This window comes from Lissotriton helveticus, chromosome 6 (genome assembly GCF_964261635.1).
Source record: "Lissotriton helveticus chromosome 6, aLisHel1.1, whole genome shotgun sequence".
Taxonomy (NCBI): Eukaryota; Metazoa; Chordata; class Amphibia; order Caudata; family Salamandridae; genus Lissotriton; species Lissotriton helveticus.
Genome location: NC_136067.1, coordinates 1,229,846,373 through 1,229,874,191, shown reverse-complemented (window position 1 = coordinate 1,229,874,191; position 27,819 = coordinate 1,229,846,373). Strand labels below are relative to the sequence as shown.

Sequence of the window (27,819 nt, the reverse complement as noted above, 5' to 3'; positions counted from 1 at the left end):
ACAACGAAATTTTTACAACGCACTACCATTACAACGCAGGTATTACCACGCATACCATTACAACGCATTGCGCTGGGGGGCGCTCTAGGGTAAGTAATACGTTTAATTTTCTATCCAATACCTTCCCTAGTGTCCACAGGGACTGGAGTTGGAATAGAAAATTATACTTACCACTATCCAGCACCTCTAAGCGCTATGCGTTGTAACGGTATTCGTTGTAAATACCGCGTTGTAAAGGTATGCGTGGTAAAAGTATGCGTTGTAACGTCATACATCCCTCTGATTCCTGTTTTATTGGAACAAGTAAGATCAGCCAAGATATACACCAAGCTGGACCTAAGGGGTGCGTATCATCTTGTTCGCATACGGCAGGGGGACGAATGGAAGACAGCCTTCAAGACGCGGTATGGGCTCTTTGAATATTTGGTGATGCCCTTCGGGCTACGTAACGCCCCGGCCGCCTTCCAATTCTTCTTGAATGAAGTATTGAGAGAGTTCCTCATTCATTTCGTTGTCGTGTATATCGACGACATTCTGGTGTATTCAGACACTTCCGAAGAACATACGATGAAGTAGTGTGGCTCACTGGTTAGAGGCGGCAGACCCGAGAGCAGAGGACGGCCCGAGAGCAGAGGACGGCCCGGGACCAGGGTTCGATTCCCGGCGCGGCAGGTTTCTGGACCAGGGTCAGCGGACTCGATAATTCTCTCGCCTCGGTGCCCACTCTGATCAGCGATCACACTCGGCAACTCTGGGCATAAGCTTGCCTCATCTTCACTAACGGCCCCACCAGACCGCCGGGGATGCCTGGTCTCACCCTGGAGATACCCATTAAGGGACCATCTCTCAGGGAAGCCAGGAAGGGTTTCGCAGCGGTCGAAGCGCCTTGGGACCCTACGGGTAAGTAGTGCGCTATATAAATGCCTATACATTTACATACATTTACATTTACGATACACGTGAGCCAGGTGTTACAGGCCTTACTACATCATCATCTTTACTGCAAGATCACTAAACGTGAGTTTCATGTGACCACAGTTGAATTCTTAGGCGTGATGCTCACACCATCCGGTCAGGTCATGGCCGAGAGAAAAGTCAAGGCAGTGAAAGAGTGGCCTCGTCCTTGTAACGTAAAAGACATTCAGTGTCTACTGGGATTCGCCAATTTTTATAGACGTTTCATACGCGGATTTTCAGCGTTGGTAACACCCTTAATCCAACTCACGCGGAAGAACGTTCCGTTTATATGGGATGCGGAAGCACAGGGAGCGTTTGATGGGTTGAAAGACGCCTTTATCACGGCTCCTGTTCTAACTCACGCCAATCCAGACTTGCCGTTCTTGGTGGAAGCTGACGCCTCCGAAGTCGCCTTAGGGGCTGTGTTATCTCAAAAGAACGAATCCACCGGTATGCTACACCCCATTGCATTTATGTCAAGGAAACTCAGTCCTGCTACACTATAGCAGAAAAGGAACTGCTGGCCACACGCGACGCCTTCATGGAATGGAGACATTGGTTGTTAGGAGCTACTCATCAAGTTACGGTCTACACCGACCATCGAAATCTACAGTTTATAAGAGCAGCTCGTCATCTCACCCCTAGACAGCTATGCTGGATGTTATTCTTTGAAGAATACAGATTCATTGTCACATACAGACCAGGCGTTAACAACAAGAAGGCAGATGCGTTGACAAGGCAGGAAAACCCGGCGTTGCACGCCATAACACCAAACAGATCCATCATTGATCCTGCAAAAGTCATGTGTGTCACTCAAACAGGGGATTTTCTGCAATGCGTAAAATCAGGAATACAAACCTGTGTATGGAGAACCTGGCTTCGACATCATCCCGAGTGGAAGATGAGACATGGTGTGGCCATGAGAGGATCTCAAGTGCTCGTACCTACAAAGCCCCTGCGAAAAACGGTGTTTTCCTGGTGCCATGATACACCTTGTGCCGGTCACATGGGATTTGTGAAAACCCTTGAAAAGGCCTTGCGACAGTTCTGGTGGCCGTCAATTCGAACTGATCTTTGTCAATAGGGGAAGGAGTGTGTTCAGTGCGCCCAAACGAAACCAGATTGACAATAAACTCAAGGTTATTTACAACCCTTGCCCACACCCGAAACACCTTGGGAGAGGTTCTCAGTGGACTTTATTGTCGGACTCCCTAAAGACCAGGGGAAAACAGCTATCCTGGTGGTGGTAGAGTATCTTACGAAAATGGGGTACTTTATAGCATGTAATCAGGTCCCTAGGCTGGTCTCTTAGTGCACCTCCTGTTAGTAAATGTAGTCAGGTTGCATGGTCTCCCGAGGGTGATAGTGTCGGATAGAGGGGCCCAATTCACTGCTAGCTTCTGGAAAACCTGGTGCTCTGCGTTGCAAATTTCTTCCTCTTTGTCCACTAGCTTCCACCCACAGACCGATGGTCAGACAGAGAGGCTGAACCAATCTTTGAAGCAATATCTACGTTGCTATGTTCAAGCTAATACAGACTCATGGGTGGATTGGCTGTGGGTGGCGGAAGTGGCCTATAACAGTACTCAACATTCCTCCACGCTTCATTCCCCTTTTTTCTGCTCTTACGGTCACCATCCCTGAGTCACTCCCTTGGTGCTCCCGAGCGACAACGTCAAGCTGCCAGATGTAAAGAACAGATTGTTGCGCATTCGCCGGATACTCCTGGCGACGCGTAAAAATCTTGTTCTAGCCAAAAGCAGGTACAAAGCGCAGGCTGACAAACACCGTAGGCCGTGCCCTGAATACAAGAAGGGTGACCTAGTGTGGTTGTCTACGAAACATATCAGGTTTAGAAGGCACAGTGTATTTAATCCCAGATTCATAGGACTGTATAGGGTGGTGAAACATGTGAACCCCGTGGCTGTTAGACTACGTTTACTGGCACATTTCAGGATCCACCCTGTTTTTCATGTGTCTCTGTTGAAACCCTCTCTTTGTCCGGTCCGGCGTGCTCCCTTGCCCGTTTGGGTGCAGCATGACCGTAAATATGAGGTTCAGGGGATTCTTGACTCCAGATGGGTGAGGGGGCGCCTGCAATACCTGATTTCCTGGAAAGGCTATGGCCAGGAGGAGAATTCCTGGGAGCCCGCGGGGTCGGTACACGCACCCAGATTGGTGTCAAAGTTCCATCGTTTGTATCCAGATAGACCTGCTGCTGGACAACGTCTCTTGTGAGGGGGGATGCACTGTCAGGATTACCGCTGTAGAGAGCCGCTGTCCGCATTTTGCGTATCAAATGGTGACTTTGCATGACAGACTACACCTCCCAGAATGCCGGGAGGCAACGTCACGTAAGCGACGCCCGTTACGCAAAAACCCCGGAAATAAGATCTTGCTGAAAACACCAACAGTGCCGATAATTCTTGCCAAGTCGTCATTGCGGTTGGTATTCTGGAGTAGCGGTAAGATCTTGTGTGGAGACTTCCTTCATTTGGTCCTTGGGCACCTCGTTCTGGGTCGGGTGCAGGTCTCGTTGGATTGTTAACAATTTACACGCGGCGGCGTGTACCATCAAGTTTCAAGACGGTTCTCTCTGTTTAGAGCGAACGCTATTTCTCCCTGTTGGACGAGAAAGGCTTTCCGCTCTCTCATTGCAGGGAGAAACCGGATATCTGTCCGATACGATCGGAACAGAACTCTGGCTCAGAAAATTCCCTTTGCTTTGTCCTTTTTCTTTGAATACAGAGATCGGAGCGGTTTGGGCTCAAACTGTTCTCCGAGTTTGAAACCTGTTTCCAATTCGTAAGAGGTGTCTAAGGGTTTATTGGACACTTCAGGATTATATGAACTATTCGTTACAGCAGGAAACGTTTGAGGGTGATGCAACCCTGTCTGCTGTTTTCTTCTATGATTTATTGCCACAACGTTTTTTCTTTACATTATTTATCCTGACACAGGAGAGACGATTCAGGGGGTATCTGATCAGAGGGAATTGTTCAACCTTAGACTGAACACAGTGCTCTTCTGGCATGTTGTGTGATTTGCTGGTAACTGACATGAACCTCACACCGGAATAGTATTTCATAGTATCTTTCATGTTTTTTCTTTTCAGTTGGTTGCAATCCCTGGTATCGCCCTGTATCTATTTCTCCTATATTCATGGTCTGCTGTATTTTCCTTTTCAGGTAGGGGTTTGGATACAAGTAGTCTAAGTGTCAGGAAGGGCTGTAGGGGTTACCCATGTGGGGTTACCGGGGTGTTTTCTAAACAAGTGTCCTTGTCATTTCAGATCTCCCTCCCCGCTATCCCCTTCCTTTCCCGCCCTCACGGGACTATCCGGGTAGTCTGTGTTTATCACTCCAGACTCTAGGATCGTTGTGTGGGGGAGGTTACAGGCCATTCAGCACAGCCCCGAGGAGAACAGAAGATGGAGCCTGACAGGTTAAGCCTGGTCAGTGGGGAGATTGACCAGCAGGACATGGCAGTTCACAGACTGCACACAGACACTGCAGTGCCAGGCCTGAGACACCATTTTAGGGCTACTCATGTGGGTGGCACAATCAGTGCTGCAGGCCCACTAGTAGCATTTGTTATCACCAGCCCTGGCACACTCAGTGCACTTTACTAGGGACTTCTTGGTGACAAAAATATGCCAATCATGGATAACCAATCATAATAACAATGTACACAGGGAGCACTTGCACTTTGACACTGAAAAGCTGTGGCAAAGTGCCCAAAGCATCTAAAGCAGCAAAAATGAAATCCAGCACAGCGTCAAAAATACAGGAGGTAGAGGCAAAAAGATAGGGGGAAACCACGGCAAAGATGCCAGGTCGAACATGTTTCCCCTCCATCTGAAAGTGGAGAGAACTACCCACCCTCTTGGGAGGTCTCTTCACTAAGGCAGGAAAACCTGAACAGACCACCAGCATTGGCGTGTTCTGTGCCAGGGCGCTGTTCCACCGTAAAGTCCATTCCCTGTAGGGAGATGGACCACCTCAACAGTCTTGGGATCTCACCCCTCATCTGCATTAACCATCTGAGGGGCCTGTGGTCTGTCTGAACACGGAAGTGAGTCCCAAACAGGTAGGGCCTCAGCTTCTTCAGAGCCCAGACCACAGCAAAAGCTTCGCTTTCAATTGCACTCCACCTCTGTTTCCTGGGGAGTAGCCTCCTACTAATGAAAGCTACAGGTTGGTCCCAGCTCTCGTCGTTGATCTGTGAGAGTACTGCTCCCACACCATGCTCTGAAGCGTCTGTCTGCACTATGAACTCACTGGAGTAGTCAGGTGCCTTGAGCACCGGTGCTGTGCACATGGCAGTCTTCAGGGCATCAAAAGCAGTTTGGCAGGCTTTGGTCCAATTCACTTTCCTGGGCTGCTTCTTGGAAGTCAGTTCTGTCAAGGGGGCAACGATGGTGCCATATCCCTTAACAAACCGTCTGTAATACCCTGTGAGACCTAAAAAGGTCCTCACCTCTGTCTGGGTCTTGGGGGGCTCCCAAGCCAGAATGGTATCAATCTTCGCCTGTAGGGGTGCCACCAGGCCGCTCCCTACCTGGTGTCCCAAGTACACCACCGATCCTGCCCTATCTGGCACTTGCTGGCCTTTACAGTGAGGCCTGCCCTTTGCAGAGCCTTCAACACTTCCCAGAGGTGTTGCAAGTGTTCTTCCCATGTGGAGCTGAACACAGCAATGTCATCCAGGTATGCGGCGCTGAATTCCTCCAGCCCGGTCAGTACCTGGTTAACCAGTCTCTGGAATGTGGCAGGGGCATTTTTCAACCCAAAGGGCATGACTCGAAACTGGAAGTGCCCCTCTGGTGTTGAGAATGCAGACCTCTCTTTGGCCCCCTCAATTAAGGCAATCTGCCAGTACCCAGAAGTTAAATCAAACATACTGAGGTACTGGGCAGCTCCCAACCGATCCACAAGCTCATCAGCTCTGGGGATGGAGTGTGCGTCAGTCTTGGTGACCGCATTGAGCCCACGGTAGTCCACACAAAACGGGAGTTCTGGAGTGGCACCGGGCGCAGCAGCTTTTGGCATTAAGACCACTGGGCTAGCCCAGGGGCTGCTGGAGGGCTCAATTAGCCCTAGCGCCAACATCTTAGAAACTTCTTCCTTGATGCTGACCCTAACCTTGTCAGCTACCCTGTAAAATTTCTGTTTCACAGGCAGGCTATCTCCAGTGTCCTCATCATGGACACACTAATTAGTGACACCTGGGGTCAGGGAGAACAGGGAGGCAAACTGACCCAACACCTGGCAACAGTCCCTCTGCTGTTCTGGGGTCAGGGTGGACGAGAGGATCACACCATCCACTGACCCGTCTTGCTCCTTGGCTGCCTGGAGGTCAGGGAGAGGATCATTATCCTATTTCCTTCCAGCATCTGTAGCCATGAGCATTGTCACTTCAGACCTCTCAAAGTGGGGTTTGAGGCGGTTCACATGCAAGACTCTCAGGGGCTGCCTGGGACTCTTCAAGTTAACCAGATAGATTACTTCCCTCTTGCGCACCACCACCTCATATGGCCCAGTCCACTTATCTTGGAGCACACAAGGCTCCACTGGCACCATCACCCACACTTTTTGCCCAGGTTGAAATTCGATCAGAGTGGTATTCTGGTCGTACCATCTTTTCATTTCTTCCTGGCTAGCTTCCAGGTTCTCCTGAGTGAGCTCCCTTAAGCGTTGTGTCTGGTTGCGGAAGGCCAGCACATAGCTGAACACATCCTGGGGGGTTTTCCCACAGGATTTCTCCCACCCCTCCTTCACGAGTGTGAGAGGTCCTCTAACAGGGTGGCCATAGAGGAGTTCAAAGGGACTGTACCCTAAGGACTTCTGAGGCACCTCCCTGTAGGCAAACAAGAGGCATGGTAGAAAGACGTCCGACTTCCATCTCATGGGCTCCGCTAGGCCCATAATCATACCTTTCAGGGTGCGGTTGAACCTTTCAACCAACCCATTTCCTTGAGGGTGGTAAGGAGAGGTGAACTTATAAGTTACCCCACACTCCTCCCACAGAGACTTCATGTACCTAGAGATGAAGTTGGTACCCCGGTCGGAGACCACCTCCCTGGGGAACCCCACATGGGAAAAGATCCCCATCAATGCACGGGCCACCACGGGTGCTGTGATTGTCCTGAGAGGGACTGCTTCCGGGTACCGGGTGGCCCGGATAAACCTGTTGCCTAAGGCTGTCTTGGGGTCCAGGGGCCCCACGATGTTGATGCCCATCCGCTCGAAAAGGGTGCTCACCACAGGAAAGGGTTGGAGGGGTGCCTTGCACTTCCCTCTGCTCTTGCCACTGGCCTGACATGTTTAGCAAGTTCTACAAAAGGTACCAACGTGCTTCTTCATCTGGGGCCAGTAGAAGTGGGTGACAAGCCTTTGGAAGGTCTTGTCTTGTCCCAGATGTCCTTCGAGAGTCACGTCATGAGCCAGACCGATTAGGAAGTTCCTGAAGTGCTCTGGTACCACCAGCACATGGGCTGCACCGGGCTCAGCAAACTTAGGCTCACTATACAATAACTCATCTTCCCAGTAAATGAGATGATTTTTGGACGCTCCACCTGCTGCCTGGTCTGCAGCCTGTTGCCGCACACCAATGAGGGAAGGGCATACTTTCTGCGCCCTGCAGAATTCCTGCCGGGAGGGCCCACCTTCTTGCTGCCAATGGGTCAGCTCAGGTAGGTCGCCCAGTTCGGCAACCTGTTCTCCTGTAGGTTCCAGGGCATCCCCCTCAGGTTCTGCTCCTTCCTGGACCGTGGGAACGGCTGGAGCTGGTTTCCCGCACCCCCTGCCTCTTCCTCTCCTGGCAGGTCTCTGGGCCACTGTTTCAGGCTCCAGTTCTGCTGATTCACCCTAACTGGTTGCCCTAGCACGCGTGGTCACAAAGATCCACGCAGGCAAACCCAACATCTCCAGATTAGCTTGGTGCTCCACATCCTTCCATGGAGAACTCTCCAGGTCATTACCTAGCAGACAGTCTACAGGCAAGGCTTCACTGACAACAACTTCCAAGAGACCAGAGACCCCCCCTCCACTCAATAGAAAACACGTGCCACTTTGCAGAGGCGCACTGAGCTGTCGTCTGCCACTACAGGGCGGAGTACATTGGGAATAACCTGCTCCTCAGACACCCACTGACACCTCACAGATGTCACGCTGGCTCCTGTGTCTCTCAGAGCCTCTATCTCTCTCCCATTGATGATCACCTTCTGCCCGTATTTCTTAGTGTTAGGGTGCAGTAAGGTTTCCTGGACCATCACTTGGTCTCCTAAAGAGACAAGGGTCATAAATGCTAGTCCCTCCTGCCCACTAGAAATCAAATCCCCTTCCCAAGCTACACTTGCTAACCCTGGGTCTCTAGCACCAGTGGGTGCTGGAGGTTTCTTGGGACATCTAGGGGCAAAGTGGCCCACCTCATTGCAGTGATAGCAGGTAGGGGGACCTCTGTTGTCTCTGTTGTCCCTGTTGTCTCGCCTGCCCCTAGGGGGCCATGGCTGTCTAGGTCTGGGGGGGTTGGGATTCCTTTCCCTGGGACCTATTTTGGGGCCCTTGAGAGAACTCCTTTTGGTTACCCTTGTCCCCCCCACTCTTCTGCGGGGGACTTTGGCTGTGGTACCCACAATTCCTCTGTGGACCCTGGTACTGGTCCAGCCGTCTGCCTCTTTAGCAAGCTCAATGGGGTCTGTCAGCTTGCTGTCTAAAAGATTCTGGCGCAGCTCAGGAACACAAAGACTACTCAAGTGCTCCCAACTAATTAAATGCAACAACCCCTTATAATCAGTTGCTTTGCTGCGCTTCATCCAACCTTCCAGTGCACGCGAGTACAAATTCACACACTCCATCCAAGTCTCAGACTCTCTCTTCTTAGAGTTCCTAAACTGCAGTCTGTACTGCTCTGGAGTAAGTCCATACCTGAGACATGAGGCCTCCTTCATATTGGGGTAGGTTATGGTACCTGCTAACTCTAAGGGCGCTAGAGCACTTCTCCCAGAAGCCTCAAAATGTTTCCACAGGCCCGCTCCCCAATGCTGATCAGGCACACCATTTATTCTTAATGCAATTTCATAAGAAGTAAACCAGGCATAAATATTCTCACTCCTATGGTAATTCTGTACCAGATCCTTGGGAATATATACTTTACCCCCCCTGCACTGGCTGTACGCTGCCACTGGAATCCACCTGCTTGGCTTTGAGATCTAGTTCCCTCATGCTCAACTCGTGAGCCAAAAGCTATTTCTTTTCCTCCAAGGCACGGGCACTTTTGCTCTCCTCCGAAGGCTTCGACGCCTCATCAGGGGTAGTAAGCGCTATATAAATGCAATTACAATTACAATCTTTAACCTCATGACTTCCAAGTCATATTCTCTCACTCTTAATTCACCTTCTAACTCTTCTGAAGTGAAACCCCTACTGGAATGGTTGCTGCCATGCCTTGAGCCTGGTCTGCTCACAGGCAGATCTTAAGGTTGAAAACCATTCCCTCCACTTGCATCATTTCCCTCTTGGGCCTCCCAGTGGGCCTTCAAGACGCTCTGCAGCTCTTCCTTCCTGAAGCTGCTCTTTATGGGGCACTCAAACTTGTTGCAGAATTGTTTAAGCTGTGTAACTTTGTAAGAATACAAATCCTCAATGCAAAACTCCAATTCTGCCTCCTCACTTGGTGCCTTCCCATTCAGTGACATGATGCTTTGAAGAGTTAATCAAAAATAGAACCAACCAAAAAAACAATATTATGCGGTGGTCTACACTCACTAGTGATGTACACCAATCACTGTGGGTCTAGTACAAATACAAGTTCAAATTCCACTGCTGACCAACAATGTTAGAACTGGGGGTCTCTAGTTGGCAGAGGTAGGTTCCTCTGTCAAATAGGGACCCTTGCTTCTAGTCAGGGTAAGGAGGAAACACTCTTAGATAACCTCTGCTCACCCTCTGGGTAGCTTGGCACGAGCAGTCAAGGCTTATCAAAGGCAATGTGTAAAGTATTTGCACCAACACTCACAGTAACACAGTGAAAACACCACAAACTGACTCCACAACAGTTTAGAAAAATAAAGGTCTTTAATCTAAACTACACAAGACCAAAACAACAAAAATCCAACATACACAGTTCAAGATTATGGTTGCGAAAGAGTTCTTAACGTTGCAATAAAATAATCCACAGGTGCGTGAAAAGCCCACAGTTGCATCACGTTTAGCCAACAGTACCTTTAAATGTGACAAAGTTCGAAAACAGAAGTTGGTGGGGTAGAAAACAAGCGATGAGTCACTCCTGAGACCTTGGGGAGGCAATGCGACAACCCCGCTCGATGTAGCGGGCCTGTTGCGGTGACTCTGGTCGGTATGGAGAGGGATGCGATACCTTGTATGGATTCCAGTGCGGTGGTTCCGTAGTGAAGAAGCTCGAAAAGGCACGATGCGATGATCTTTGGGGCTGGGACGATCTCCGGGGCGACGATGCGCGGTCCAGCGGCGATCTTCCTCTCGCAGCTCCTTGAAGCGATGGCTCTGCGACGATGTTCGCAGCGATGTGATGCGGTCCGCAAGCAAGCGGTGCGACGATCTCACCCAGTGACGACAGGCTCTGCGACGATGCTCGCAGCAATGGTAATCTTCTCGCACCGGACTGGTGCGTCCCACAAACGAAGGATACGATGACTCTGGCAGCGGCAACAGGCGCTGTGACGATCTCGGCCTTCGTAGCAGCGGGAATTTCCTTGCACTGACGGGGATGCGCTCCGCAAGTGAGCGATGCGACAAAACTTGCAGAAAGATTTTAAAATCTTGGTTTTCAGCTTCCCAACACAGGTACAACTTCCAGAGGCACCACAACTGGCCCAAGCACTCTAGGAAGGACAGAACTCTCTCAGCAGAGTTCAGGAAAGCTGGGGGTGAAGTCCTTTTGTTCCTGGGACTTCTTAACAGGGAGCCAGCTCTTCTCAGGCCCTTGGAGATTCCTTCAAGCAAGGGGACGCAGTACAAAGCAAAGTTCTTCCCCTCTCCTTGGCAGCAAAGCAACAGCAGGTTAGTCCAGCAGAGCAACATCAGGACAGTCTTCCTTCTTCAGTTTCAGCTTTCTCCTTGGCAGAGGTTCCTTCTTGATTCCAGGATGATCTAATTTTCTGTAGTCAGGGGTCTTGTACTTATATCCCTAAAAGTCTTTGATCCCTTTGTCCAGGAGGGCTTTGAGCCCCTTCTGAACCAGTTGTGGGTATTCCTTGAGCACTTTGTTTTCCTGGCCTCTCCTTTCCTTTCAGGGAGAGGGGCCGGATCATCAGCCGCCCAGCAGGAGGTGGGGCCAGCATTGTGGAAGGCAGGCACAGCCCTATTCAGGCCCAGGTGCTATCACCTCCCACCACTCAAGATGCAGATGCAGTCATTCAGCCTAGGGCTGACTCAGCCAGCCTCCTGGGGGCTCCCAGCATCTGTCACTCTCAAACCAGACAGTCAATTCATAAACAGGCCAAGGCACACAGAAAGGTCAGACAAGAGAACAGCAACTTTCTAAAAGTGCTGTTCTCAAACACAGGATTTAAAAACAACCTTTCCTAAAAAGATGTGTTATTAAATTCTGAGTTCAGGGATACCAGACTTTTATGTCCTATCTTGTTCCTATGGAAAGATATGCAGGTAGCCACTGTAGCCAGCATTTCCAATGATAGCCTGTGGGGCAAGATAGCTTTACAATAGTGAAAAACGAAAATGGCTGTAATTCACTACCAGAGCATGTCACCTGCACTAGTACATGCTCTACCTTTCACATACACTGCACCCTGCCCAAGGGGGTACCTTGGGCCTTCCATAGGGATGACCAATGTGTACAGAAAGGGAATGATTAGGCCTGGTCAGTGGGGACACTGACCAGGAGGACATGGCAGTTTTACAGACTGCACACAGGCACTGTGGTGGCAGGCCTGAGACACCATTTTAGGGCTACTCATGTGGATGGCACAATCAGTGCTGCAGGTGCACTAGTAGCATTTGTTATCACCAGCCCTGGCACACTCAGTGCACTTTACCAGGGACTTCTGGGTGACACAAATATGCCAATCATGGATAACCAATCACAATAACAATGTACACAGGGAGCACTTGCACTTTGACACTGAACAGCAGTGGCAAAGTGCCCAAAGCATCTAAAGCAGCAAAAACGAAATCCAGCACAGCATCAAAAAGATAGGGGGAAACCACGCCAAAGATGCCAGGTCTAACACCTCTGCAGCACTATTAACTCACCTTACTGGTGACTCAAGTTTCCAGTTGAATTCTGTAGCATGTTCATCAATACTGTTAGTTCAAGGACTGGGAGCCTGCTCTCCTCTGACTAGAAAGTATGAGGCTGAGGATCTTCAATGCATGGAGTGAAGACCTTCTCCTTTAGCTGATCTACCCCCTACACCTATGCCTTGGTGAAAGCCAGTGCCACTGATGACCACCTTGAGCCAATGCAACCACATCCGTGTTCAGGTTGAATACACCTATTAGCAGGATCCAGAGTCATTCGGGTTTGTCCAGTAGCTAGGCTCCACATATATATTGGAAGTGGGGCATTGATCCTATCACTTTGCCACCTATTACCTCCTGCTGATGCCCGCCTCCTACCCCTTGCATCGACTTCACCAGGTAAGGTGAGCTCAACATCAAGTTAATGTATTGTTATGCTGTCAAATTTGTCAGTATTCGGAATTCCATTATTTAGCACCTCCCCCTAGCAACCAGTCCAATGGTCTAACCTCACCCCTGCATCAGTACCTTATATCTGCAGCAGTACTGTATATACCTTTATCACTAATTATGTCTTATGAAGCGCGGGTGGATCACTTGTGCTTGGTTTCTATATTGCTACTATGAATGAACAAACAATGCCTCTTTGTGAAAGCATATAGCAACATAAGCTTATGCTGCTTTTTCCTTTCTCCTTTCAAGACAGATCTCTGATAGGTGAACATGTATATCAGTGAAGTGGAACATTTTCGCTGCCTTGTTAAGAAAACATGGAGCGTATGAACTGAAAATATGACAATCAAGTACACACGTTAGCATTACCATTCAGTGACGTTTTTCTAGGATCTTTTCTCACAAAGGAAGGGGAGAGGGTCAAAAAACGACTCTACCACCCCGAAACCCCTGAAATCTATATAATACACACACGAGGGGGTGGAGAGGTACGACCACAGATAGAGAAGACAGAAAGCAGTGACACAATTGTATGTTTGGAAAAACTGCCCTCACTCACACACAAATGTGTGTGACATGCTTCATCATCGGGTCTGCTACGACGCCCTGGCGTAGCCACGCATAGGGCGGAGCATAGGGAGGGGGAACACAAAACACAAAGACAAAAACAAATTCGGAAGTGACAAACAGTATTCACAACAGAAAGTGTCAGTCCAAGACTGGGCACAGTGATAGAACAAAAAGTGCAGTCAGAGTGATGAGGTTAAAACTGGCTCACGGATACCTGGTATACCTTTATTCGTAGGTTCCAAGGTCAGGATTAAAAATAAGAGAAGGATGGTGGTGTTAAGGGAGGAAATCAGGATCCTGTAACACCCCTCCTAAGCTGCTAGAGTCAACATGTTTCAACCTGGGCATGCCCCCAATCAATAGGTCACATCGGTCTTCTTCAGCACGTCTATCTGTCCCAGTCCCTTGAAAAAAAACCTTACCTTAATCAGTTGCTAAGGAGGTAGTAGATGATCTATTCGATCTTGACCATGTGGAGGGAATTCCGCCAACACGGAATCTAAGTACGAGTTTATTGGAAGATTAAACTCGAAATGACGTCAGGCGGGTGGAGTTCCAAGGAACACAACTGCTCCGTTGGAATGCTCCGGCACCTTTTGCGCCCGTGTTCCTGACGCCGTGAAGGTTTCTCTAGGATCAACACCTATTACACTAATTTTTTAATCTTAAATTCAGCCATGCTTACATGCAATCAGGTCTGGTTTGCACATAACATGCATTGTGTTCTCATGTAAGCCCTGACACACACAATAACCAAAAGTCTATTCAAGCATAGGGATACAAGAAGTTTTGGCGGTAGGACTCTTCTCATATATGCATCATCTCTACGGAACTCACTTCTAAAGGATCGAAGACTTGAACCTAACATCAGGAGGTTCGGAAAGCTACTAAAGACTACCCTACTTAAACAACCATATCGTTAACCTGTCATTTGCTGCCTCCTGCACGTGACCCGACTAGTCAGACACCTAAAACCACACCCACCACCTTGCTGTCATCCTTTTGATATTCGTTTCTACGACTTTACCATCCATTTGAATTAATATTACATCCCGATTAAGAATTACTGTAACTTGTACTTAAACGAATAGCGCACTGTGGCTACCATGGCGGTTTACATGTGCTTTACAAACTCTCAACTATATTTTGGGGATGACTTTATTACCTACTGGAGTGGGAATACACAACAAATCTCCACTGGCGGTAACAGATATTTATTTTTTACTTACAAACTCTAGTCGCCTGATTTCAGGGGAAGTGATTCGGAAAAGCAATGCTAGAAATGGATCTTCTGAAAAGTGGCAGAAATAAAATACCTAGCTAAATTACTTGCTGCAAGTTAGACTCAACTATTGGCACGTTTACCACTGCTGCTGTGTTTTGCATCCCTGTGCAGATGTAACATTTATATATTACATGTAATATTTAAACCATAAAAACGAATTTTAAGTTAATATTATTGAAGATTTCAAACAAAACTTTTTCTCATGAATTCATGCTTTAAAAATATACACCATGTAGCGTAAAATGTAGGATTTTTTGTAAACTTTATATTACACATGTAAAATCGAATAGAAACAAACAGGAAATGCTTACCCTTTCTTTCCTTTGTGATAGTTTTCTCTTGCTTCACTTTTTTCTCTTCTAAAATTTAAAACAAAATAGGAACAATGTACTGCATTTGTGTGATAAATAGTTCCAATGAGAATAACAATTATTGCTGGGTTCTTGGACCCATTGAACTGTAAAAATAAGTGTTTTTTTAAGATACCCATACTTAATGTGTACGAAGTGAATTTGTAATGACATGCATGGGAGAATATTTGCACTGTTAGGTATTTTGAAATCCTGCTTGCATCTTACTATTCAGTTGTTGAAAAAGCTCAGCCCTAAAGTGTACACAATTGTATCATCAGAAACTGTCCTTTGTCCTCTCTCAGTAAGGCGTGATTGAGAATAAATATAAGGCCCTTTTCACAAAGGCATTGTTGGCTGTAAATGAAGGTATACAGGTGAAAATATCTTAATATATTCCTGCCAGGAATTTAGAAAAGGATTCCTGGCAAACCCAAATAGATTACTACAAATGGGGAAAAATTTCAATGGGTGGAAATAAGGTGTTTCAGGGTATGGTTTGCTTTGTACGTTTGGGAATGTCTATAAATATATACATTTGTGACAAGGCTGGACTGGCCATTTATTACACTGGCCATTTCTCCAGCGAGCTGGAGGGCAGTTTTTAAGGTGCTGGGCTACTTCTTGTGCCAATGCTAATAAAATAGAACCTTTGACATTCAATTGTCCGTTATCACGCATTTCCAAACTTACCTGGACCGGAGAATTTACACCAACCCTAGTCATTAATCCTAAATCTACCCCTGAACCAGACCCTTACACTACACATAATCCTAAGGATAATGCTATCCCTAATCTTACTCACACAGATATCTTTATTATCAAATAACAATTACAGAATAACCCAGCCTTTACACTAAATGCAAGCCTGAACTTTACTGTGACTTGACCTTTGCACTAACCTTAATGCATTGCTAACCCTTATCATAACTTTCTTTGTAGCACAATGAGCCCTTCATTGTCCTGTTCTTTCTCAATGCTTTGTGACCGAAATCCAAAAATTGCTTTATTAACTTTTTTGCCGAAACTAAACATAATGGTTTTTCTATTGATTTCTCTCTCTAATGTTATTTTGAGGTTTTCACTGCATCATTTTCTTTCTAGTGATATTATCATGCATTATAAACCACTTTTTCAGGGGTGTGGCTTCCATGCCGAGCAAGATAGCTGGGATCCTGTGAACTCTGGCGATAAGCTGAGCTTCATTTACTTTTAAAGCCATCAGCTGGACCTAGACATTTTTTGGTCATTCCTATGAATGAATAATGGTCCTGTTGCTGTGAGACCTTGTCTGTTAATTTCTGGTGCCCTCCATCCAGACAGTGATTCTCAGTTAGTATGCGGGCGGCCGCCATTTTACGCATCACACTATTCACATCATTCTCTTCATGTTCGGGCAGTTTGAACACCACTCTGTGTTGCCTACTTCTTGTGTTCTGCCTCTCCTGCCTACTTTTCACAGAGTGCTTTATAGAATTCTCATAGCTCTATTTGTTAATATCCGAGTATGTCTGTTTGGTCGGCATTTTGAGTCACGTTTTTTTGTGCCTGACTGATTGTTCTGGTTAACTCTTTCTTCAAACAGAAATGGATATTGTTTCTTAAATTATTGGCTTCTCCTTCAAGAACCATTATAGATGTTTGGTACTCACATGTTTATTTTATGGGCAGAAATAAGTCCATCCCTAATGGTACAGTGCACCATGGCAAAACGGCAAGAGGCTTACTTGCTGCGGCTAAAGCCAACTCATCTGATACAAAGTCCAAGAGGATGAAAAATGATCCTCCCTCTATTGTTATCTAACAATCCAGTTTTGGATACCATCCATGATGAGGTGAAGGGCCTACAGCCCTTTATGTCTGCCATTAAAGAGAAATTGCTACAGACTGACGATGGATGGGTTATTATGGAAGGAAAAATGGTTGAAATGAAGCAATGTGTTAGTTCCCTTCAAGATATCTAAAAAATGTCAGTACTTGAACAAGAGATTCCTAAACTCAACTTCACACAGAGGATTTGGAGAATGTTAATCTCTGTTTGTATGGTCTACCTGAGGCTCTTGACGCACCTATTCTTCAAGAGTTGTCATAGAAATTCCTACCACACCTGCTTAGTTGTCCCACCCCCTCTTAATTTACAATGGGCTCATCGTCTAGGTCCACTTAATTCTTATTCTTTCAAACCTTGAGGCATATTTATGCTTTTTCTAGAATTTTTCCGGGGATGGGCAGAACTATTGTAGTTTCATTACGCAGAATTTTGCTCAGTTACATAAAAACTCTGTGAGATTACACCAAGTTTTTTGAGCAGGTGTAACTTGGCACCTCACACTGATTTTTTGCGCCTAGAGCTTGTTCTGCACTGCTAAATCCGTGCAAACAGCACCACATAGCGCACCAGAGGGTGCTGCTTCGAACCTGCCTTTCCAGTAGATTTTCTACTCAAATGGCAGCTTTCTGACTGCGAACAGTTTCGACCGTCTGCGCCCACCCGCATTGAGAAAATCTCACCCAGCCATCTCAGCACCTGAAAATCTTGCTTGGGGATACCAATTCTCACTCATGCATGAGAAATAACTCAGCCACGCAGCAGTTGTCGGAGGTTTGTTGGACCTCCGCGTTCGAAACATAACGTGGATTGAGCAAAACTCCACGAAATCCGCCAGTGGAGCGGAATTTATCGCTCACCCCTAAAATTTACAGACCTTCTTTTGACTTCAATGAGGCTAAAAACAGAAGGAGGCTTGCATGATCTGGCCACAATATATTCATCTCTCAAGATATCTCCAATGCCACTAATGCCAGACATAAAGAATTTCTCACCCTGAGGCCTCAAATGGGACACCTAAATATGCAATGTCATTCTTCATCCCTGCTTATGCAAGATAACCTACGAAGGAACTACTAAAGCTTTTCAGTTCAGTTTCAGATCTTTATTCAGATACATTTTATCCATAAAAGCACAGATCGTCATCGTAAAAAGGGAAATATAACAATCCATAGACAAGTGCCAGATAAGAACGAAGTCATGCATAACAATTAATATAGCATAAAACCAATATATACAAAAAATCCCATAATCAATTACTTTTACAACTCATTCTCCATATAAAACTAGAATATATTAAAGTGCACATTGAATTGCGAGCGCGTACTGACAGTTTTAAAAAGGTACCTACACGGGCCATTAACTCATCATTTTCACAACTTACAGATTGTTAAATAAGCTTCTTCTAATTGTATGGGTCGTGTGTTTCTAAAAAATGGGAGCAAAAACTGATGGGTATATTGGTTATAAGATGTACAAAACAATAAAAAAAGAGTGTTGTCTGCCCACTCTGTCATTTCATGGGCAAGGTATTTGACCCAGATTCGCAGTGTACCCCAAAGGAAAAGAAAGCAGAAACGTAACTGTATCAGCCCTTAGACGAAACAATAATCCTCTCTCCCTGCGTCCGATTGGCTTTAGAAGGTAACTAGGTAGGGTATTTGATTCTTCCACAACTGGCAAATAACTTTCTACAGATTTTTCTGGATCTCCCTTTTGAAACTTAAAGTCCTGTAGTGATCATATAAAACCCCCTGAATCACTTTTTTATTCATACCAATGGAGTCTTCCTGGTTTGTAAAAATCTGAGCATGGTTGATATCACTCAGGGCATCCCTTGTAGCAGCAATCCATGGTACATCTTTCCCCTTATCACACTTTAAGCAGCCTCTTATGATCTCTTTAGTCAGAGACGCTGCAGGGTTCTTCCAAATTGCAAGCCAAAGAGAATGGGTCATTATAAAGTCTTCAACATAATGCAATTTTAGTTCCGCATGACAAATGAACTATGAGGTCGAAATCGGGGCTCCCAGTACTTTCGTACAGAATCTGTTTTCTTCAAGTTGAATACTATTGCACTCTGTGTATCCCCATATCTCTGCGCAGTCCAGGAACCATTGGCACAGAAAACAAGCCCAAGATAAGGGAAGGTACTTGCACAGTGAAGTTTTGCTCACCTACGGTAATAGAATTTAAAATATGCTTTTTTGGCCCACAAGACATAATAAATTATTTTTTTGCAAATTAGTACACAAATCTAACCTACCCATAAAATCCACGAAGCCCTGCACTAAAATTTGTAAGGCTTTTGGCGTTTGTCCCATTAAAACAGCATCATCAGCATACACTAAGGTGGGTACTAGATTACCGTTAATTTTGGGGACATCATTAGTAAGTGCGATAAGGGATCAATGCAAATTTATAATATATATAAAATAAAAGGCAGGGGTGCCAGAACACACCCTCCCTTACACCCCTATCAATGTTGATGTCCCCTGAAACTTCCCCACTAGTATTGATCCTTACTCGAGCCCGTAAGTCCCTATGCAGGTAAGCTAAAAAATGAACTAAAACCTCCATACTCCAAAAGGGTAGACCATAACCAGGACCTATTAACAAAATCAAAGGCCGAGGTAAGATCCATAAAAGCCATATATAAAGGGGTTTGCTTAGCTACAGTATATTTCCCAATAAAAAAATTGAGATTCAGACATTGTTCAATAGTCCCCACTTTGCTTCAAAATCCCAGTTGGCATGATTGTAAAATACAGTCATCCTCGGCCCAAGTCTTTATTCTGTTGTACAAGATCCTCCCTAAGTCTTTTGGTGATCCGGTTAAACTGAAGATGTTACTCCAGATCATTAAAATCACATAGAATGGATACTAATGCTCAGAAGTCTTAAGCTGTTTTTTGTGTTTTGATCCTTTCCTATGTTGGCTTTTTCGTCTTATTTTATCTTTATTTTTGCTCAGTTGTCACTCTTGCTATAAGGCTCACACATTTCATACTACTCTGCACTAGTTCTCTGCTCATGTCTGCATCTTTATCTTTAATCTTCTCTTTCTTCTGTTTTACTATGTATTTCCTTATCTCACTTTCTCCCTTCTTATCCTCTATGTTCTCTGTGAGTAGTTGCATGATATTTGATTTCAATTTGTTCCCTTGTTTTTATCTCTTGCCTTGTATAATCGATGTTGTTATTTTGTCTTTCATCCATTTTTTGCAGCTTATCACCCTTGTTACTGTATTCCTATCTCCATGTACCAAATACGTTTGACATTGCTGTATGGAATGTTCGTGGACTTGGCCTTCCGGTCAAACAACAAAATGTACTGTCTCACTAATCTAAACTTAATTCTAAAATTGCCTTCCTAAAGGAAACACTTTGTAATGATTATACATCTGGTAAACTAAACAGACAATGGGTTGGTCAGGTTTTTTTTTCTCTCCAGCAGGCGATTGTGAAGGTGGTGTTGCTATTCTCTGCCACAAAACCTTGAAATTATTAGTTGTTTTCACTGAATGTCACACTACTAGGACATGGGTGTTGGTCACAGTTATTCTAGGAGCGGTACCTGCAAACACAACAATGATGGACAGAATGTGGATCAATGTCACACATTCACCCCAGTCCAAAGATCTGGGCCCAAATCCATCGTTTTTCCACTCCACACCACCCTGGGTTAGACAATGGCGATATGCAAATCAGCGCTGACCCTGTGCCCCATGGGAACAGTCCAGTCCGAACTACAAAAGCCATGTCTTTCCCAGAACGGAAACAAGCATCCGAGGACCGGCCCGGTTTCGAGGTAACACCTCTCATCAGCCCGGCTAGCTTGATTCCAGTGGTGTGGAGTGCCTGGGACTCACGTCTGAGCATCCCCAGTACACTTAGAGCGGTACCTGCAAACACAACAATGATGGACAGAATGTGGATCAATGTCACACATTCACGCCAGTCCAAAGATCTGGGCCCAAATCCATCGTTTTTCCACTCCACACCACCCTGGGTTAGACAATGGCGATATGCAAATCAGCGCTGACCCTGTGCCCCATGGGAACAGTCCAGTCCGAACTACAAAAGCCATGTCCTTCCCAGAACGGAAACAAGCATCCGAGGACCGGCCCGGTTTCGAGGTAACACCTCTCATCAGCCCGGCTAGCTTGATTCCAGTGGTGTGGAGTGCCTGGGACTCACGTCTGAGCATCCCCAGTACACTTAGAGCGGTACCTGCAAATACAACAATGATGGACAGAATGTGGATCAATGTCACACATTCACCCCAGTCCAAAGATCTGGGCCCAAATCCATCGTTTTTCCACTCCACACCACCCTGGGTTAGACAATGGCGATATGCAAATCAGCGCTGACCCTGTGCCCCATGGGAACAGTCCAGTCCGAACTACAAAAGCCATGTCCTTCCCAGAACGGAAACAAGCATCCGAGGACCGGCCACAGTTATTCTAAACAACACACATTTTACCTTATTTAAAATTTATGGCCCTGTTAAATCTGAACCAAAATATCGGTATGTTAAATCTGAACCAAAATATCGGTATTCAATTAAGGTAAAACTTGCCAATGTCTCTAACCTGAATATCATTATGACTTGTCACTTCAATCAATTGTTGGACCCTTGTGCAGATAGAAAATGTAAGCACAAGTTAAAACCAGATAAATCACTTAAATCACTTCAATTAACTCAAGACCTTTATTTGATGTTTGGAGGATTTGCAATCCAGATACATTGGAATTTTCCTTTTTTTCCAATATGCATAATTCAATGTCTATAATTGGTCATATTTTAGTTACTAAAGCGCTACTTATGACTGTACAATCTGCTGAAATGTGCTAAATTTTTATCTCTGACCATACTCCAATACTGACCTTTTTTAACTATTTATAATACTATAATAATGTATAATACTAACTCTAAACCTGGTAGATGGAGGTTCATTAATTCTCTTTTATCTGATAATCAGTTGTTTACAGAACTAATACTTTTATAAAATAATTATTTCATTCTAATAACTCTACACGACACATCTTTTGCAAATAATTGGGATGCATTTAAAGCTTAATTTCGTGTGTTCACTATCTCTTACTCTTCCAGGAAAATAAAGGTTTAAAAGCTCAATATGTTCCCCAATTGCAACACCTTAAGACACTTGAACCTGCTTATTTTAGTTCCAAATTCTCATCAATGCTTCATGACTTGATTAAAGCCGATTGAGACCTAAACAAACTTGCTACTGTTGATGCATGTAAAATTCTGCTTAAAACCAAATCTAAAATTCATGGGGGCCAGAATTGAGCTGGTAAAATGATTGCTAATTATTTAGAAATAAAAACAGAATATGAGGCTATTGGATCAATTATTAATGAATTGGATCAATATATCGCAGTCTCCAATACTAATGTTTGTAACTCATTTCAGTCCTTTTTTTTAAATAAAAATCTGTATACTGATGACACTACCCCCTCTGCATTCAACGTTTAGGCATTTATTTATGGTGTCCCTTGACCATACTCTCTTATAGAGACCTTTGCTGAGCTAGAGACTGATATTAGACTTTGGGAGGTTTTGGATTCAATTAAGTGCTTGAAGAGAGAAAATGTGAACTTGTTCGAATGTGTTCTGTATTGCACTCATCTCATCCTTTATTAGGATTTTTCAACTCATTTATTTCTGGTTCCAAAGTTAGTGGTTCCTTTTTGGAAGTCTTAGTAACCATAATCCCTAAGCAAAACAGAGAACGTACATTTTGTTAAAATTATAGACCGATTTTCATTATCAATTCTGATTGCAAAATCTTTGCCAAGATATTAGCTCCACATTTAGAGAGTGTTACTCCTCTTCTAGTAAAATCTGATCAACCTAGTTTTGTTAAAGGCAGACTTCCTGCTGATAATGCTGGAATGATTTCTGATATTGTAAGCCTAGCTGCAAAGTTCATTCTCGATTGGCTGCCCTCTCACTAGCTGCTGAAAAAACATTTGACTGCATTAATTGGCAATTTCTGTTTACCACGCCTCACTGGTCTGGTTTTGGCCAGAAATTAATTTTGTTCATAAAACTGCTCTACTCCAATCAGCATGCTATTTTTTGTCAATGGTTGTTTTTCTTTGTACTTCGACTTAAACATAGGCACAAGGCAAGGATGCCGCTTCTCTCCTTTGTTATTTGTTCTATGTTTGGAGCTTTTTCAAGAAAAAATATGCTGTTACACAAACATATCAGGTTTTAAACATGGCTCTCTGAAATGTAAATTATCTGCATATGCTGATGATAACCTAATATAAATGTCCAACCTGCTTACTTCTCTGGATTCATTTTCTCAAGAGATTTAGATCTATTCCATTTTTTCCGGGTATGAACTTAATTTTGATAAAACAGAGATTTTAACTTTATATGTTCTTTGCTATCAATACATGTTTGCTAATACTAACTTCACATGTTGCCCCTTAAATAATAAATATACCAGTATCTGTTTTTCTCCCACTATTAAAGACACACTTAGGAGGTTATTAAGTCCGCCCGCCACCCTAGCAGTGCTGGGATCGTCAGCTAGTCGTGCGGCGGCCTCGCACCGCGAATAAGGATGCGACTGCCACCCTCGCGGTCACATTCTGCAAATTTAACATTGCGGCAGGTGCTGCTGTAAACAGCACCCACTGCAATGCCAAAGTGCCATGTGGTGCATTGCCATGCACACTATGGCAGGCACAGCGCAGTGCTTGCCACCTTGTGCATGGCAATGTAGGGGGGTACCAATGGTACCCCTAAGTGCAGCCCCCCCACCCGGGCCCCAAAAGATATTCCCTGCCTGCCTTTCCATAGTGAAAGACCTTAAAAGCCACACAAACTAATAAGGATGGCAGTGCCTAGCAGGTGGAAAAGGGGTGGACGCACTTTGCGTCCACCGCGATACCCCCGCCATTATAATATGGCAGAGGGTAAATCGGTTTGCGATCCTCCTTGTCGACTTGCACAGGAACAGATGATGCTAACTTTCCGACTCCCTCTCACCAATAACCCGGAGTCAGAGTGCAATCATAACTACAGGCAATCAGAGAAAGGGAAGGGGAAAAGTGGAGAAAATAACCATAAGAAAGTAAAGCACAGAAGAGACTGGTCCTGGTTCCTCGATACTCTAGCGAATCCTCCTCAGGCTTTTAGTCTGCCCAGCAAGATTTCTGTGAATACTAAGCACATATAGAAAACTATGAGAACCTTTAACAATACCCTACACTCCCTATTCCCTCACTGACTTTTGACATACCCAAGGAACTGTGTAGACCTGCTTCTCTTCTATTTCTCTGAGAGTTGTTCTTAATCTGGACTGCTCTTAGTGTTTCATCTCACTGTAACGAAATCAATATTCTTATTAGCTCTCCCTCTAATTTCTTTCTAGTCTGTAAATAGGAAATTGGCGTTTTAACCTACCACTATTTGCAACTCCTTGACCTTTAATCTTTCTCTTATCGTGTTGTAGGAATTAACCTCTTCTGTCTTGTTCTCTATAATTCAAATGCTTGGAATTCTGTTCTAACTCTAAATTCTTTTTCTTCAGATATCTCTGCCCTTTCTGCTGAAGTGATACTTTTCACAACATCCAGGTAGCGTCTCATATCTTCTTATTTTCTGTGGTTCACGAACATGCTACTGAATATAACAACTTTTCTCTTGTAAGTTCAAATGTTCGTACTGCTGTTTAACTATGGAGTACTCTTAACAGTTAAATCAAATATCTCTCATTCACACGTAAGCTGTACAGTTTCTTAGTTTTTTCTATGACTTAGCTCTTGAAGTTCTGCTCCCTTCAGGCTCGCAGGCTCCTTAAGTCGCTGGGAAAGCGGAGGTTCTCTCGCGCCGTTTCACTAATGTTCCGCTGGCAATGCGCAAGATGACACAGCATCGGAGACTCTCTGTCACGTCTTTTCTGACAGAAAGTTCTTCTTATTTCTCGACGTAAACGCTAACAGGTGATAGCGTAATGTATTTCCTTCCTACTATGACTGCTCTAATACTCTGAACTCTAAAACAGAACACTTACTATAGTTTCCTGTAACTCGCTAAAATACCTCAACTGACTCGGGCAAGATACGCGGTGAAGTGCGCAGCCTTGATAGAGCGCGCGCCTCACCTGCACTCTGCTCTAGAACGCCCAAGACACTAGACTGCTAACTTCCCTGATCCTTCCGCCATCTTGGAATTTCGTAAATTCCATGCGTCAGACCAGGAAGTGATCGGGCTCCAATTCTGTTTTCGTGATGTTAGGACCCTTGCTGACCTTGTGTTAGGGAGAATCCTGACAGTACCCCCCACCAAAGAAGGTCCTCCCATTTTGGGCTTGGTTGGATACCTCAGATGAAAAAGTCGTACTAATCTGGGTGCATGAACATCTGACTCTAACTCCCAGGAGCGCTCCTCTGGCCCATAGCCTTTCCAATCCACCAAATAGTACAGGACCCCCTTCACTATTTTGGAGTCAAGAATTTCCTTCACTTCAAACTCCACACCAGTTTCCAACTGAATCGGTGGTGGAGCTCTCTCTCGTCTCAAACCCTGAACCACCTTCTTTAATAACGATACATGGAAGACTGGGTGAATCTTGAGTTTCGTGGGTAGTGTCAATCTATAGGTCACTGGATTAATCTGTTCTTCAACAGGGTAAGGGCCAATGAATCGAGGCTGGAACTTTCTATTCCCCTTTAATCGTAGGTGCTTGGTATTTAACCAAACCTCACTTCCAATTTCCAACTGTGGGAAATCTCTCCTCTTCCTGTCTGCATACCCCTTATACTTAATCTTTGCCTGCTCCAAATTTTGTGATGCAGAATCATGTACTTGACACAGATGAGTCACCAAATCCTGGACTGCTGGTACTGGAAGTGAAACATCCAGCATGGAGAAATTCGGGTGTTTTCCATAGTTCAAATAGAACGGTGAATAACCCGTGGACACATTTGTGGCATTGTTATGAGCAAATTCTGCAGCCCACAAATAGTCCAGCCATTCCCCACCCTGTTTTAAGGTGAATAACCTCAAGTACTGTTCTACCTCCTGATTCACTCGTTCAGTCTGTCCATCCGTTTCCGGATGGAAACTGGTGGAGAATCGTGTCTCAGTTCCAAGAGCCTTCATAAAAACCCTCCAGAAATGAGACACAAACTGGGAGCCGCGATCTGAAATGACAATCTTAGGGATGCCATGTAACCGCACAACCTGCACACTAAAATGAGTAGCTAGCTGTTTGGCCGTTGGAATTCCCTTCATGGCTACAAAGTGCGTCATCTTGGTGTATGCATCTACAACTACTAGGATGGTATTGTAACCTTGACAGGAAGGAAGTTCTGTAATTAAATCTAAAGTGATTGTGTGCCAAGGATAAGGAGGAGTGGGTAAAGGCTGTAACAAACCTTTAGGTGCCTGTCGTTCTGACTTTCCCTGTGCACATATCTCACAAGTTTTCACGTATTGCTCTATGTCCTTATTCATGTGTGGCCACCAATAACTTCGTTTCACCAAATCCATAGTCTTCAGCTCCCCTTTATGTCCAGCCAGTAGATGATCGTGACATTCTTTCATGACCTGGTTTTGCAATTCGGATGTTGGTACATACAAGGCTCCCGAGTGGTAAGGTAGCCCATTTAATATTTCTCTGCCACCTTCTTGCTGAATCCACTCTAACATATCCTCTGGAGACAAGACTCGAATTATCTGTTCCTTCACACTCAGAGTTTCCACAACACTTATTATCTTGGAATCAGGTATAATCGCTTGTGTCTTAATTTGGTTCTTTTCTTCTCCTGTTCCCATCCGGGACAAGGCATCCGCTTTGCCATTCTGCGCCCCTGGTCTGAATGTGATGACAAAGTCATAATCAGCGAAATATAACGACCAACGAAGTTGCCTTGGAGTTAAAGTCCGAGCGGACTTCAAAAACTTTAGATTTCGATGATCCGTGAATACTGTAACCACATGATGAGCACCCATCAAGTAGTGTCTCCATTCCTTGAAGGCGTCCTTGATTGCCAGCAGTTCCTTTTCAGTGATTGTGTAATTGACTTCCGCAGGCGACAACTTTCTAGATCTATAGGCCACTGGATGTAATTGGCCCGTCTTCTTATTTCGCTGAGAAAGTACTCCTCCAACCGCCAGATCTGAGGCGTCCGTTTCCACATAAAACGGCTCGGATGGATCCGCATGAAGAAGGATGGGAGCTGATGTGAATTCTTCCTTCAGACCTTTGAATGCTGACTCCGCCTCTTCGGTCCACTGAAACTGCACCCCTTTTTTCAATAGACTTGTAAGGGGAAGAATTCGCCGAGAAAATTCACTGATAAATCTTCGATAAAAGTTGGCAAAGCCAATGAAGGCTTGCACTTCTTTCACACTGGTTGGAGACTTCCACTCCAAGACTGCTTGAATCTTCCGTTTATCCATGAGTATTCCAGCTGGTGAGATCACGAACCCCAGGAATTCTACTTCAGTGACATCAAAGGCACATTTCTCCAACTTGACAAACAACTTGTTCTCTCTCAATTTTTGTAAAATTCTTCTTACATGACCCTGATGTTCCTGTGTGTTTGCAGAGTAGATCAAAATATCGTCAATGTACACGATAGCGCATTGGTCTATGAACTCACTGAGAACATCATTAATAAAGTGCTGGAACGCAGCTGGGGCGTTGCATAGGCCGTAGGGCATCACTTGGTATTCAAATAATCCGAATCGAGTCCTAAAGGCGGTCTTCCACTCATCACCAGCTCTTACTCGAATGAGATGATAGGCCCCTCTCAAATCCAATTTGGTAAATATTTGAGCCCCTTTCACTTGATCTAATAAAACTGAGATGAGAGGAAGGGGATACCTGTTCTTCTTAGTGATCCGATTGATGGCGCGGTAGTCTATGCAAGTTCGTAACTCGCCCTCTTCCTTTTTCGGCACGAAAAACAAAGGCGAGGATACTGGAGATTGGGAAGGACGGATAAATCGGTTCGCCAAGTACTTGTGTATATATTCCTTTAAATGTTCATGCTCCTTTTCCGTTAAGGCATAAACTCTGCTACATGGCATATTCGCTCCTGGTTCAAGGTCTATTTTACAATCATACACCCGATGAGGTG

The 27,819-nt window shown here is 45.1% G+C and overlaps 1 protein-coding gene across 1 annotated transcript in view; it reads right to left on the bottom strand.

The window, feature by feature from the left end:
* The window catches only part of LOC144762658 (uncharacterized), a 1,356,333-nt gene that overhangs the window by 503,844 nt on the left and 824,670 nt on the right, over positions 1–27,819 (bottom strand). Inside the window, exon 24 of the mRNA XM_078647891.1 lies at positions 14,817–14,864. Within this exon, the coding sequence (XP_078504017.1) occupies positions 14,817–14,864 (48 nt within the window). The remainder of the gene's footprint in view (positions 1–14,816; positions 14,865–27,819) is intronic.